The sequence below is a fragment of the Neovison vison genome, chromosome 4 (assembly GCF_020171115.1).
Source record: "Neovison vison isolate M4711 chromosome 4, ASM_NN_V1, whole genome shotgun sequence".
In the NCBI taxonomy this organism is placed as follows: Eukaryota; Metazoa; Chordata; class Mammalia; order Carnivora; family Mustelidae; genus Neogale; species Neogale vison.
In genome coordinates this window covers 146,417,958-146,429,032 of record NC_058094.1, presented here as the reverse complement: position 1 = coordinate 146,429,032, position 11,075 = coordinate 146,417,958, and the positions used below count along the sequence as shown (strand labels likewise).

The 11,075-nt window shown below is 34.5% G+C and overlaps 1 protein-coding gene across 3 annotated transcripts in view; it reads right to left on the bottom strand.

Annotated features, from left to right (window-relative positions):
* Positions 1-246: 246 nt before the first annotated feature.
* Positions 247-11,075, bottom strand: part of PHTF2 (putative homeodomain transcription factor 2) — a 120,673-nt gene continuing 109,844 nt past the window's right edge. For all 3 annotated transcript variants that reach the window (XM_044245890.1, XM_044245891.1, XM_044245892.1), the window contains 5 exons: positions 10,907-10,993; positions 7,917-8,072; positions 6,636-6,731; positions 3,310-3,435; positions 247-2,680 (listed from right to left, as the gene is read on the bottom strand). In XM_044245890.1, coding sequence (XP_044101825.1) covers positions 2,660-2,680; positions 3,310-3,435; positions 6,636-6,731; positions 7,917-8,072; positions 10,907-10,993 — 486 coding nt within the window. In that variant the 3' untranslated portion in view covers positions 247-2,659. The remainder of the gene's footprint in view (positions 2,681-3,309; positions 3,436-6,635; positions 6,732-7,916; positions 8,073-10,906; positions 10,994-11,075) is intronic.

Sequence of the window (11,075 nt, the reverse complement as noted above, 5' to 3'; positions counted from 1 at the left end):
AAAAAAAAAAAAAATTTAATGATATCATAGCATTTTGGTGATGAAAGACCTGCATATGTATTATTATTCTTCCCTGTTAAGAATCATAACAAAATTTTAAATGTCAGGGATTTTAAAAGAATTTATTTCCAGTCCCTTGAAATCTAAGAGTTATAACTAAAGTTCATGCTATAGCAAATACAAAATTACCATAGAAATGCATATGAATTAAAAATGAAAAAACAAACAAACAGGAAACACCTCCAGTTTAACACTGTCAGCATAGAATATTTTATTTTAAACTTGCTGTTCAAACTTTCAAATACAACACATGTGGCAAAGAAACAACAGTTAACACACAACATCTGCCACAATTCTATCTTTGAACTGCCTTTTCTATATTATGTGATATGTTACAATTTCTTTCCATTTCTTACATTCATGGTATTCTTAAAGGCAGCAAATGTCAATATTTCTGCTTTGAAAACAGTTCCATTAATGTTTTGAAATTGCTTAAAATGACTTTTTTCCTTTTGGTATTCTACTGCTGCCCACATTAGTGACATAATTCATATTATTTATAGGTTGTTGAGAGGTATACTGTACTCAACAAATCAACTCCCAACTCTTAAGTTAAAATGAACTTCAATCCAAAACAAGCATTTCCCTACATCAGTATACTCAGCTACCTTTCTCAAAAATATTTCCATTCTGAAATAAGTTTTTTTTTTTTGTGAGATACAATAGTTTTATCTTTTATTCCTAACAGAACTCATGCTGTACTTTTTTTTTCAAAATATATTTGATATATTCTGTGCAAAATGTTAAGTTCTGTATAGGTATGTACCTTATTCTGAAAAAGTTTATAAAATATAATTCCTAAAAACAACCTCAACATTAGACAATAGAGGAAGAAGAAACATATCAAACAAAGCCTAATTATCACATGAGAAAATAAGTATGTTCTTAAAGCTCCAGTAATACATTCCTTGAAAAAACTCAGAATGCACTTTGGTCATTATTAAACATATGAGAACATAGGAAAGTAAAACAAATTGCTTTTGTTGTTTTTTACACAAAGAAAATACACTGCACAATGAGGCTGAATTGAGGCTGATCAAAAGGAATGGTAAGAGCAAAGTGATATTATGACATGGCTCTGTTCTCTACACATTCCTGATCTTAAGATTATGACTTGGGGATTAAAACTGCACCAATCAAATAAATCATTTACAATTAATTATTTTAAATTCCCTAAAACATGGTAAAAAATGTGAGGATATTCAACATGATACACCTTGCACCAAGAAAATTCTATACTGTTTCAAATAAATTCTTTGTTTTAGAAACTAGATACCCAGTTTAAAAAAAAAACAAACTGCAAAAACATTTCATGTTTCATGTAATTCCTAATATATTCTTGATTGTACAAATATAACAACTTAAAATCAAGGCCTAATGTAAGATACCATCATATTCGCCCTACTTACCTAACATGCCAACATGATAAATTCTCATTTGGACACTTGGCAAATTGCATGTGTGTGTGTGGCGGGGGGTGGAGGTGGGGGAGTAGGAAACTTTCCAGGTTAAAAGCATCTAAAATAGCCCTTATAAAATTGAGGGTGAGGGGGATGCACCAGGTTAAGTTTACAGGATAGAATTTGCAAACTGAAGCTCTTTTCTGAAAATCTGGATATAGTTTTATAACTAGCAATCAGAGGAATATTCTACTGGTTCTTAACCTTATTCTTAAGTTGTTCATTTGAGTGTGTATACACTATAGTGTACCATGGGGAAAAATTATTTTACTTGAGTAAACATAATGTACTTTAGTAATATCAATAGGCACTTCACTTGTGAGATGAGTGTGTACCTCACTCAAAAGGATACCAGATCATGCCCTAGTACACTATAACATATCCCATATAAAGATACGCATTTAAAAGTAACAATTTTAAAAAGTGCACATTTTGAGCATGCACAGTTGGAGCTGTGCAAACAGCCCAGTGTTTCAAATAAATACAATTATTACTAGTTAATTTTTATCAAAATATCTTACAGTATGGTAACCATTTACAATTATTGCTCTATTAAGAGTTTTATCATCAAAGAGCACTTGTTGACCTGTTATGTAATACCATATATATTAATACTGAAGGGTGCATAACTGCAGCTTAATCAGTGTAGATCCTGGCATTGTTCCAAAATAATTCAAAACAACCCTGACTGGATCTTGATTTACCAAAGAACATACTTTCTGTGTTTAGATGAATCGAATGCAATATTCCAATGTTAAAGACGTTTTCCTCAAGTAAGGCAAGTTCACGGCATCGATGGACAAACAGTACTTAGCAATGGCTTTGAGTCTCACAATTTGTTATTTTGTCAATTATTTATGAACAATTACCAGGATCTCAAGTATCTGGATATCAGTTTTATCACCCTTGCAACAACAACTAAGTACATCAATGCTAAAAATAAAATATAAAGACTAAAATAAATGTAAAAAAACAATGAACAAGTAAAATAAATATAAGAATTGCACAAGACAGTCTGATGTAAACACTTCGATTTCCCAGCTGAGACTCCTGAAGCAAAGAGTCAGTGACTGCTTTCAGGCAGCTTAGTTGGTACTCTTATTCTGGAAAAGAGGCTACATCTTCTTTTCTCTGAATTGTCATGATTTAATCTTCCACAGCTAGTGAAAAAATAATAGAAGTAGTAACCATTAGCGTCAGTTTTAATACTGCAACTTACTAAATTACATCACATAATGCTTTTATCTGAATTTCATTCATAAACAAGGGCAGGCTCTACTAATTTAAACTCCTTTATCCCTATGTTTTAAAGAAGATTTCACCTTAAAATAAAAAAGTGAAAGATTTCCCTTGCTTTCTTTTACTGGGAAGTAGCAGTATATACATACTTCTGGTTTAATATGAATAATCTACACCTTATTCACTAGGAGCTGTGTGTATGTTGGAGGATGTATGTATGCATGGCTATATAATAGATAATATCACTTTTGGCTAAAAAAAGAAATAAGGCTCTTCTTTTCCTGTTTTATCACCTAAATTAGATTCGGATTACATAAGTAAAAAGCCTTTGACTTATTCCATAAAAGAGTTCTATTTGTAGGAACACTGTTCCAAATGAGGAGTTCCGTCAGCATTATAAACCAAGAATATTATTCATTCTCTTTGTACAGTATTATCAAAATGACTTCATCACTGCACACAGGAGATCTCAAAAGAGTGATAGGGTAAAATAAATGTCACAAAATATAACAGGGCACTATGAAATAAAAAAGTACTAGGAAGGGCTTACCTTTAAATTAAATCCAAGCAAGTCACTGATAACACCAGAGACGGCGGACAGGATGACAACCTGGGTGATGTTATAAAGCAGTGGATTCATCGTAAGCCCATATAATCTAAAAGGACTGTCCAATTCCTAGCAGGAGAAAAAAAATCCATGAGCTTGAAAACTCATTAAGAATTATCAGTTAAACAAATTCAGGGCAAAATAGAGAATTTTCAAAAAACACTTTCAAAAAACAGTTTCAAATTACGGGTACTTTTAGAAAGGATAAACTTGATTAAACTTGAAAGAAGTAAGTACACCTCGTGGGTTTTTGTTTTTTTTTTAGAAGTGATTTTCATTAAAAAACTCTATAACTTAAATTTATAACTCTAATTTCTGTCTCAAAAGAATGACTAGTAAAGTACTGGTTTAGTAGCTATCAAGAGGTTTGAAAACATTTTCGAAGATAAGAAGAGAACATGGAAGAGAACAGTATCTTTTTTTTCTTTTAAAGATTTTTATTTATTTATTTGACAGACAGAAATCACAAGTAGGCAGTGAGAGAGGAAGGGAAGCAGGCTCCCCGATGTGGGGTTTAATCCCAGGACCCTAGGATCATGACCTGAGCTAAAGGCAGAGGCTTTAACCCACTGAGCTACCCAGGTGCCCCAACAATTACTTTTTGAATATAAGAACTGACTGATTCAAAGATTTAATATGCTTTATTATTACGAGTTTATTGGAAGAGATCAGTCAAAAAGCATTTCTTATTCTGGGCCACTGCTAAAATATAGGATGCCCCATGAGTTTCTAACATCTAACATGTGGCCTTTGTTCAAGTGCCATTTTTTGTTAAAACTCAAAGGCAGTTCACCTTGAAACTTTTTTCTTTCTTTCTGCAATTCAACATTTATTCTGGAAATTAAACGCACTGTTGCATGGAAGAGCTCTCCCAAAACAACTTGATCAACTACTGACAAGATACGGTTTCCTGGCTGGGACCTATAGTACGTTTTTAGAAAAGTGTTTTGTAATAAAGGAAAGTTACATATAGGAAGGAAAGTTTTGATTCTTAAGATTCCCAGAATCTCAATCTTTCACCGTCTTCCCTTTTAAAATTATTTTGTGTGCCTTATAATAACATATATATATAAATACATATGTGGAAGCTCTTTTAAACAAATGTGATCCTGAATCTCATATTTAACAAAAATAATGAACATGAGTTAAAAAACAAAACAAAACTGGCATTGTGTACATTAAACACAATGTAAAAGAAAATATCCTGATGAAAAAGATCAGTACATTATCTTGACGACAAAAATCACCAGTGACTGGTAGAAGGGATAATTCAATTAACTTGAAAAAATGTAATTACTGTAAAATCCCAGAAAAGTTTAGAGTGGGATTATGGTTCTTTCCTAAGCAGATCTGTAGGCCAACAATGAATTCATATAGAAGGCTAAATTTTAAACCCAGTTAAAAACAACCATGTTTTCTGGAGCCCACTTGAAAAGTATCTGGACTAGGAACACTCAGTCTTGATGCCTCCTATAGGAAATGATGTATTGATTCTCAGATTTAAAGTTATATGACAGGCCCTGTGTTAGGCTCTGGGAAATTAGGATTCAGTTCCTGAGCTGAAGGACCTTATAGTCTAACAGATATGCAAATAAACAATTCAACTGTGAGTCTCCCGCTGAAGACGGGTATATAAGAGGTACAGGCCCTAGAGGAAGGTGTTTCTAAAACTTCGTGGGAAGAGATAACAGGCATTTCATAAGACACATGAGAACATGGCTCCTTTGAATCACTACAGGTTGCTTACCTTTTAGAGCCTGAGTGCACAGAAAGAAGTCCTTCAAATTTGTAAAACCAGTTACTGAGGTAAGGGTCATTCTTGGTGCAGACTGGACTGACAGACTGGCACCAGCGAATTTAACTAGGGGAGAAGTGCATGCGCTGTGCAGGTGAGGAAGATCGCTGGCAGAGGGGAAGCAATGTGGAGGACAGGTTGGAAAGGCGGGAGACTAGAAACAGGAAGGCCTTGAGGGTTCAATGGATCAGAGCTCAAGTGAGAGACAATGAGGGTCAGACCCAGTGCAGAGCTGACAGGGAAGTGGGGATGTACTGGAAGCTATTTGAGAGGTTGAATCAATGCACCTCAGAATTTCTTTGCAGTGAAGTGGGAGAGAGAGGGAACAATCGATATTAAGTCCTTAGTTTCTGAGTAGAAGACTGTGTACAACTGTGTGCGATCAAAAAGGATCATATTGTTGTGCTTTGTACTTTAGTTATCTCCTATTTCTCTACTCTGGGACTGAAGCCACTCCTAAGTCCCATCCTGCCTGGCACAGTGCCTACACTCTGAAGACACTGCCCACAGAGACACCAACAAGCCCACCCACCTCTTCAGAACCTTGTCCAGGCTTAGGGTATGCTGTGAGGCAGTAGAGCCCATTAAGACTTTTTAACTGACTGAAGAAATAATCATAGCATTGAGACACAACTAATTTTGTACCATTCTCTGAACACTTACAAACATCTCTAAGAATTGTATTCAATTTGCTATGAAAATTAAGATTTAAAAAGACATTTTCCTTTTAAGAGAGAAAAGCATTACCAATACTGTAAAGCAGTGCTAAAAATATTTTATCAAATTACCTCCAAGGAGTTATTATTATGAAATCAGATATTTTGAAATTAATTCTTTTTAATGGTTATAAGAAATGATCTAAAAATTCAAATGTTTACTGGTAATACATATTTATTATATATGTATTTCTACTTTTTAAGCTAACTCAGGCCAAGCAGAAGACTGCTTTCAGAAATACAAAATAAGAAAATTTCCAAGTTAACATTAAATTCTCCCTTTTTGAGGGGCGCCTGGGTGGCTCAGTCATTAGGCGTCGCCTTTGGCTCAGGTCATGATCCCAGGGTCCTGGGATCGAGCCCCATACCGGGTTCCCTGCTTGGTGGAAGGCCTGCTTCTCCCTCTCCCACTCAACCTGTTTGTGTTCCCTCTCTGTCTCTGTGAAATAAATAAATAAAATCTTTAAAAAAAAAAATCTTCCTTTTTGAAATCTATTTTAAGTTCTAGGAGGCAAAATTTCCAAAGATGCCAACCTCTACAATACTTCAGACATTACTAAAGTTTTAGTTTTTTAAAAAGTTATTAAAATTTCAAATTTGGATTACTGTGACTCATGGCATAAATTTGGTCAAATATAATTTGGAAACAATCTGGACAATCATAAAACCCAAACACAAGGTAGGATCTGCACAGAAGACTCAGATATAGTGCTAAGACAGCATACTCTACATTATATCCATTTTCAATTTATTTTTACCTTTAGCAGTTTAGTAGCCAGCTTTAAAACATTATTCACTAGTGTCAGTTCCTCTTTTTTATTAGGTTTCTTCTCCATTTTCAAGTAGAGGTTTATCTTTTTATAAAAAAGGAAAGAATAGTTAGAAAATACTTAAAATTACAACAGATACTCATTTTTAAAAGCAACTGAAAGATAGTTACTGAAATATTAACAGCAGTTCTCTGGTGATTGAGATAACAGAAGACATTAATATTCTCCTTCATACTGTACTGTATAGCCCAAATTCCCTACAATAAACATGGTATTTTATAAGAAGTCAAGGACTTTTTAAAACTTTTCAAGTATAATGAAAGCTGACATAAGAAAGGCAAACTAGATGTCATTATTTAATAACAGGTGAAACACTTTAGTCTCAGAGCCAAAGCAACCTAAAGAATGAGTGAGAACTGGAGTAAAGGAAATCAGTTAGTTGGTTTGTTCCTCTCCCCTTTCCGTTTGAGCTCCTGTAACAGGGTTACCAATTTTTTAAAATCAAACTATCCTTGAAAAAAGTACTAAAAAAGGTTTCATTGCAACATGGGGGATTAGGGGGTAGGAGAAGAATAAATGAAACAAAATGGGATTGGGAGGGAGACAAACCATAGGTGACTCTTAATCTCACAAAACAAACTGAAGGTTGCTGGGGGAGGGGTGTTGAGAGAAGAGGGGTAGGGTTATGGACACTGGGGAGGGCATGTGCTATGGTGAGTGCTGTGAAGTGTGTAAACCTGACGATTCACAGACCTGTACCCCTGGGGATAAAAATATATCATATGTTTATAAAAAAATTAAAAAATCTTTAAAAAAAAGGTTTCATTGGCTGTAAGTTTCTTTGAATAATTCCTATGAAATGGTAAGGAAACTGTTAAACAAATTCACACAAAATAAAGTTAACCATCAAAACTACTATTCTTTACTCTTCCCATTGAATAAAAAGTCATACTTATTCAAATATGGCTGTGCCACACTGCACAGCAAATATATTCCACTAATGGTTTAAAATTCATCATTTCTATAAGTAGTACTTCCCTCTTGTCAAATAAAAGTGCAACAGAAAAACAGCAGATTAGATTTGAAATCTGCATCAAGTCAGGAGCACTGAAGATGAGGTTTGTGTTCTATCAAACTTCAAGTTTTGCTTTGTACACAAATGCAATCTAACAATAGGTTCCTAAAAAACTTGAAGTAAATGAAAAAATTTGTAGTTTAACATGTAGATTATAGACATTAACTTGTAAGAGAACAAACATGCATTCTCACCTGTTCAGTAAGTAATATTGAGGTATTGCTATATTTTTTACTTGTTTCTGATCCAAGGGTAACAAATCTTAGGAGAAAAAGCGTTAACGAGATGCACCAGATTACTAGCTCCCAATTGTAGTGACAATCAAGGAAGATCTCGTGCACATGAAGCAACTAAAAGTGTATGAAAAAGGCAACAGGAAGCAGCAATATGATTCAAACAATTTCTTTTCAAAAGGAAGTAACATTTTGTTTCATACAAATGAATCATGAATGTAGTAGTACATTTTAAAAACATACCACATTTATTATGGAATATTTCAAACACATAAAACATAATCAAAACCCATGACTGGAGAGGGTAAGTGTCTTATTCCTAATTTAAAGTAAATACCCATAAGGTAATAAATATCATATGAACAATGTCTGCTCTAATATTTGAAAAATATACTTTATCAGATTAAGAACAGTACTTGCCAGTATTATGAATGTCCACTGAAATTCACCAATTTGTTTTCTGCATCTGTTGAGATGATCAGATGTTTTCTCCTCCTTTAAATCAACTAAAGGAGCTCAAACCAGACTCAGGGATTTTCCAAGTTGAAAGTCTTTGCATTCCGGGGATAAACTATACTGGTCATGGCATATTTATTGTTATTAAGTTGCTGGCTTCATCTTGCTAGTCTTTTGCATTGACATTAACAAGGAAAATTAGTTCATAGTTTTCCATTTTCGTACTTTCTCTCTAATCAACTGGTACCAAGATTCTGTTAGTCACCTAAAATTAGTTGGGGAATATTCCTTTTTTTCTATTCTTAGATGTTTTGTGTAGGATTAGAATTAGCTGTTTAGGGGCACCTGGGTGGCTCAGTCATTGAGCATCTGCTATTGGCTCTGGTCAAGATCTCAGGGTTATGGGATCCAGTCCCACATCAAGCTCCCTGCTCAGCGGGGACTATGCTTCTCCCTCTGTTCCTCCCCTCTGCTTGTGCTCTCTCTCTCTCATGTAAATAAAATCTTTAAAAAAATAGAATTAGTTGTTTATTTGAATAATTAGCAAAATTCAACTGTGAAACCACATGGGTCTAGAGGATTTTTTTTTTTTTTTGGTGGCAAATTTTTAACTGAATCACTGCTGCTTTATAGTCGTAGTTCTCCTCAGATTTTCAATTGTGTTTTGAGTCAGTTTTAATAAATTATGCATATGTACAAAATTGTCCACCGAAGCTTTCCACTTTAATGATATAAAGTTAACTTATATTAGCATTCTTTTTTTTCTAAAGATTTTATTTATTTATTTGACAGATCACAAGTTAGGCAGAGAGGCAGAGAGAGAGAGGAGGAAGCAGGCTCCTTGCTGAGCAGAGAGCCTAATGCAGGGCTCGATCCCAGGATCATGACCTGAGCCGAAGGCTGAGGCTTAACCCACTAAGCCACCCAGGTGCCCCTTATATAGCATTCTTTAAAAAAAGCTTCTCAACTGTGCCAGTAGCTTATGGTTAAATATACTCTTTTTCTTTTTCTTTTTCAATATTTATTATTTGTATGTTTTAAAATTTCCAACTGCATGAGTTTTCTTGCTGCTGTCATTGCTTCCTACTATAACTGCGTTAGTTAGATCAAGTGGCCTATATGGTCTGAGCTGAGAATTACTTTTGTACAGGTACATGGGAAAGTTTTATAAACTGTCCTTGTGTCTGAAATAAATATGTATTCTCTATTCTTAGTTTTGCTTCTGCCATGTATCAGGGTATCCAGGAACCTAGGACCACTTTTCATACTAACTTCTTGACACAGAGGTTATAGGACAAGACAGGTAATGTACAATTTAAACCCTGAACCTATAAGGGATGACCTATGGTTATATATTCTTAGAGGAGAGACTTATCCCCCCCCCCCACTCTTGTCAGTCCAGGCAGAGAGTCAGATGAATGTTCTTATTGTCCTCCTGTGCTGGAGAGCATGCTGTTTTTCTTATTCTACATTTTCAAACTTTTTTTTTTTTTTAAAGATTTTATTTATTTATTTGACAGAGAGAGATTGACAACGTATCTCACTTTATCCAAGGGCTGCCACAGGATTAATCCATATACTTAATTACTCTGTTTTTAAATTTTATTTTCATGTTTGGCCTTTTACTGTCTTATAAACTCAGGTTTGTATGTAATATGTATATTAAAAAGTTTATATATGTATGGGCGCCTGGGTGGCTCAGTGGGTTAAGCCACTGCCTTCGGCTCAGGTCATGATCTCAGGGTCCTGGGATCGAGTCCCGCATCGGGCTCTCTGCTCCGCAGGGGGCCTGCTTCCCTCTCTCTCTCTCTCTCTGCCTGCCTCTCTACATGTGATCTCTCTCTGTCAAATAAATAAATAAAATCTTAAAAAAAAAAAAAGTTTATATATGTATATTAAAAAGCTGAGGTTTTTCCTCCCCCCAGCATTATATAGTGCTTTAAAGCATAAGAACCTTCAGATAATCTAGTATGTCATATTACTTGAAATGGAAGTTTAATTTTATAACCTAGAATAGCCTGAGATATTTTTGTGCTTCCTGACTAATCTTGGACAATGAGAGTTCTTTTTCAGAGCCTGAGGCAGTCAAGTCACAGTGACAATCCAGATAAAAAATGAAAGAATTAATACTAAATGTGAATAAAGCAGAGATTCATAAAAACAGTCTGAAACAATCTCATAATTCTAGTTACTCGTAAGTTTGTTTTGGGAGATAAAGATAACCAAGTGAATAGTGGATAAAAACTAATTACTATATATTCAATCAACAGATATCTGAGAATATGCCAGCCACTGTTCACGACACAGAGATAAATAGACCCATTTACTCATTCTACTGAAAAAAAGATGAATGGCAAAAAGTCAATTTTAAAACCTGTACAACTAGGCTTATAAGTATTATTACTTTGGTTGTTTATTATTAGAAAGCCTTATGGAGCTAAATAATTAGAGCTGTGATCCTATCTAATTTTTACACATTGGGCAAGTCAACTCACCTGGGCACAACAGATAAACACAACTGATATAGTCAACAAGAAAGCAGATGAAACTATTACATCAACTGATCGCTGAGGACCTCGACGCTGGGGGAAAAAAAGGGAAAACACTTTTAAATATATTTACTAATTAGCAGCTAATTCCATGCTTTCAATTAGAGTGCTGATC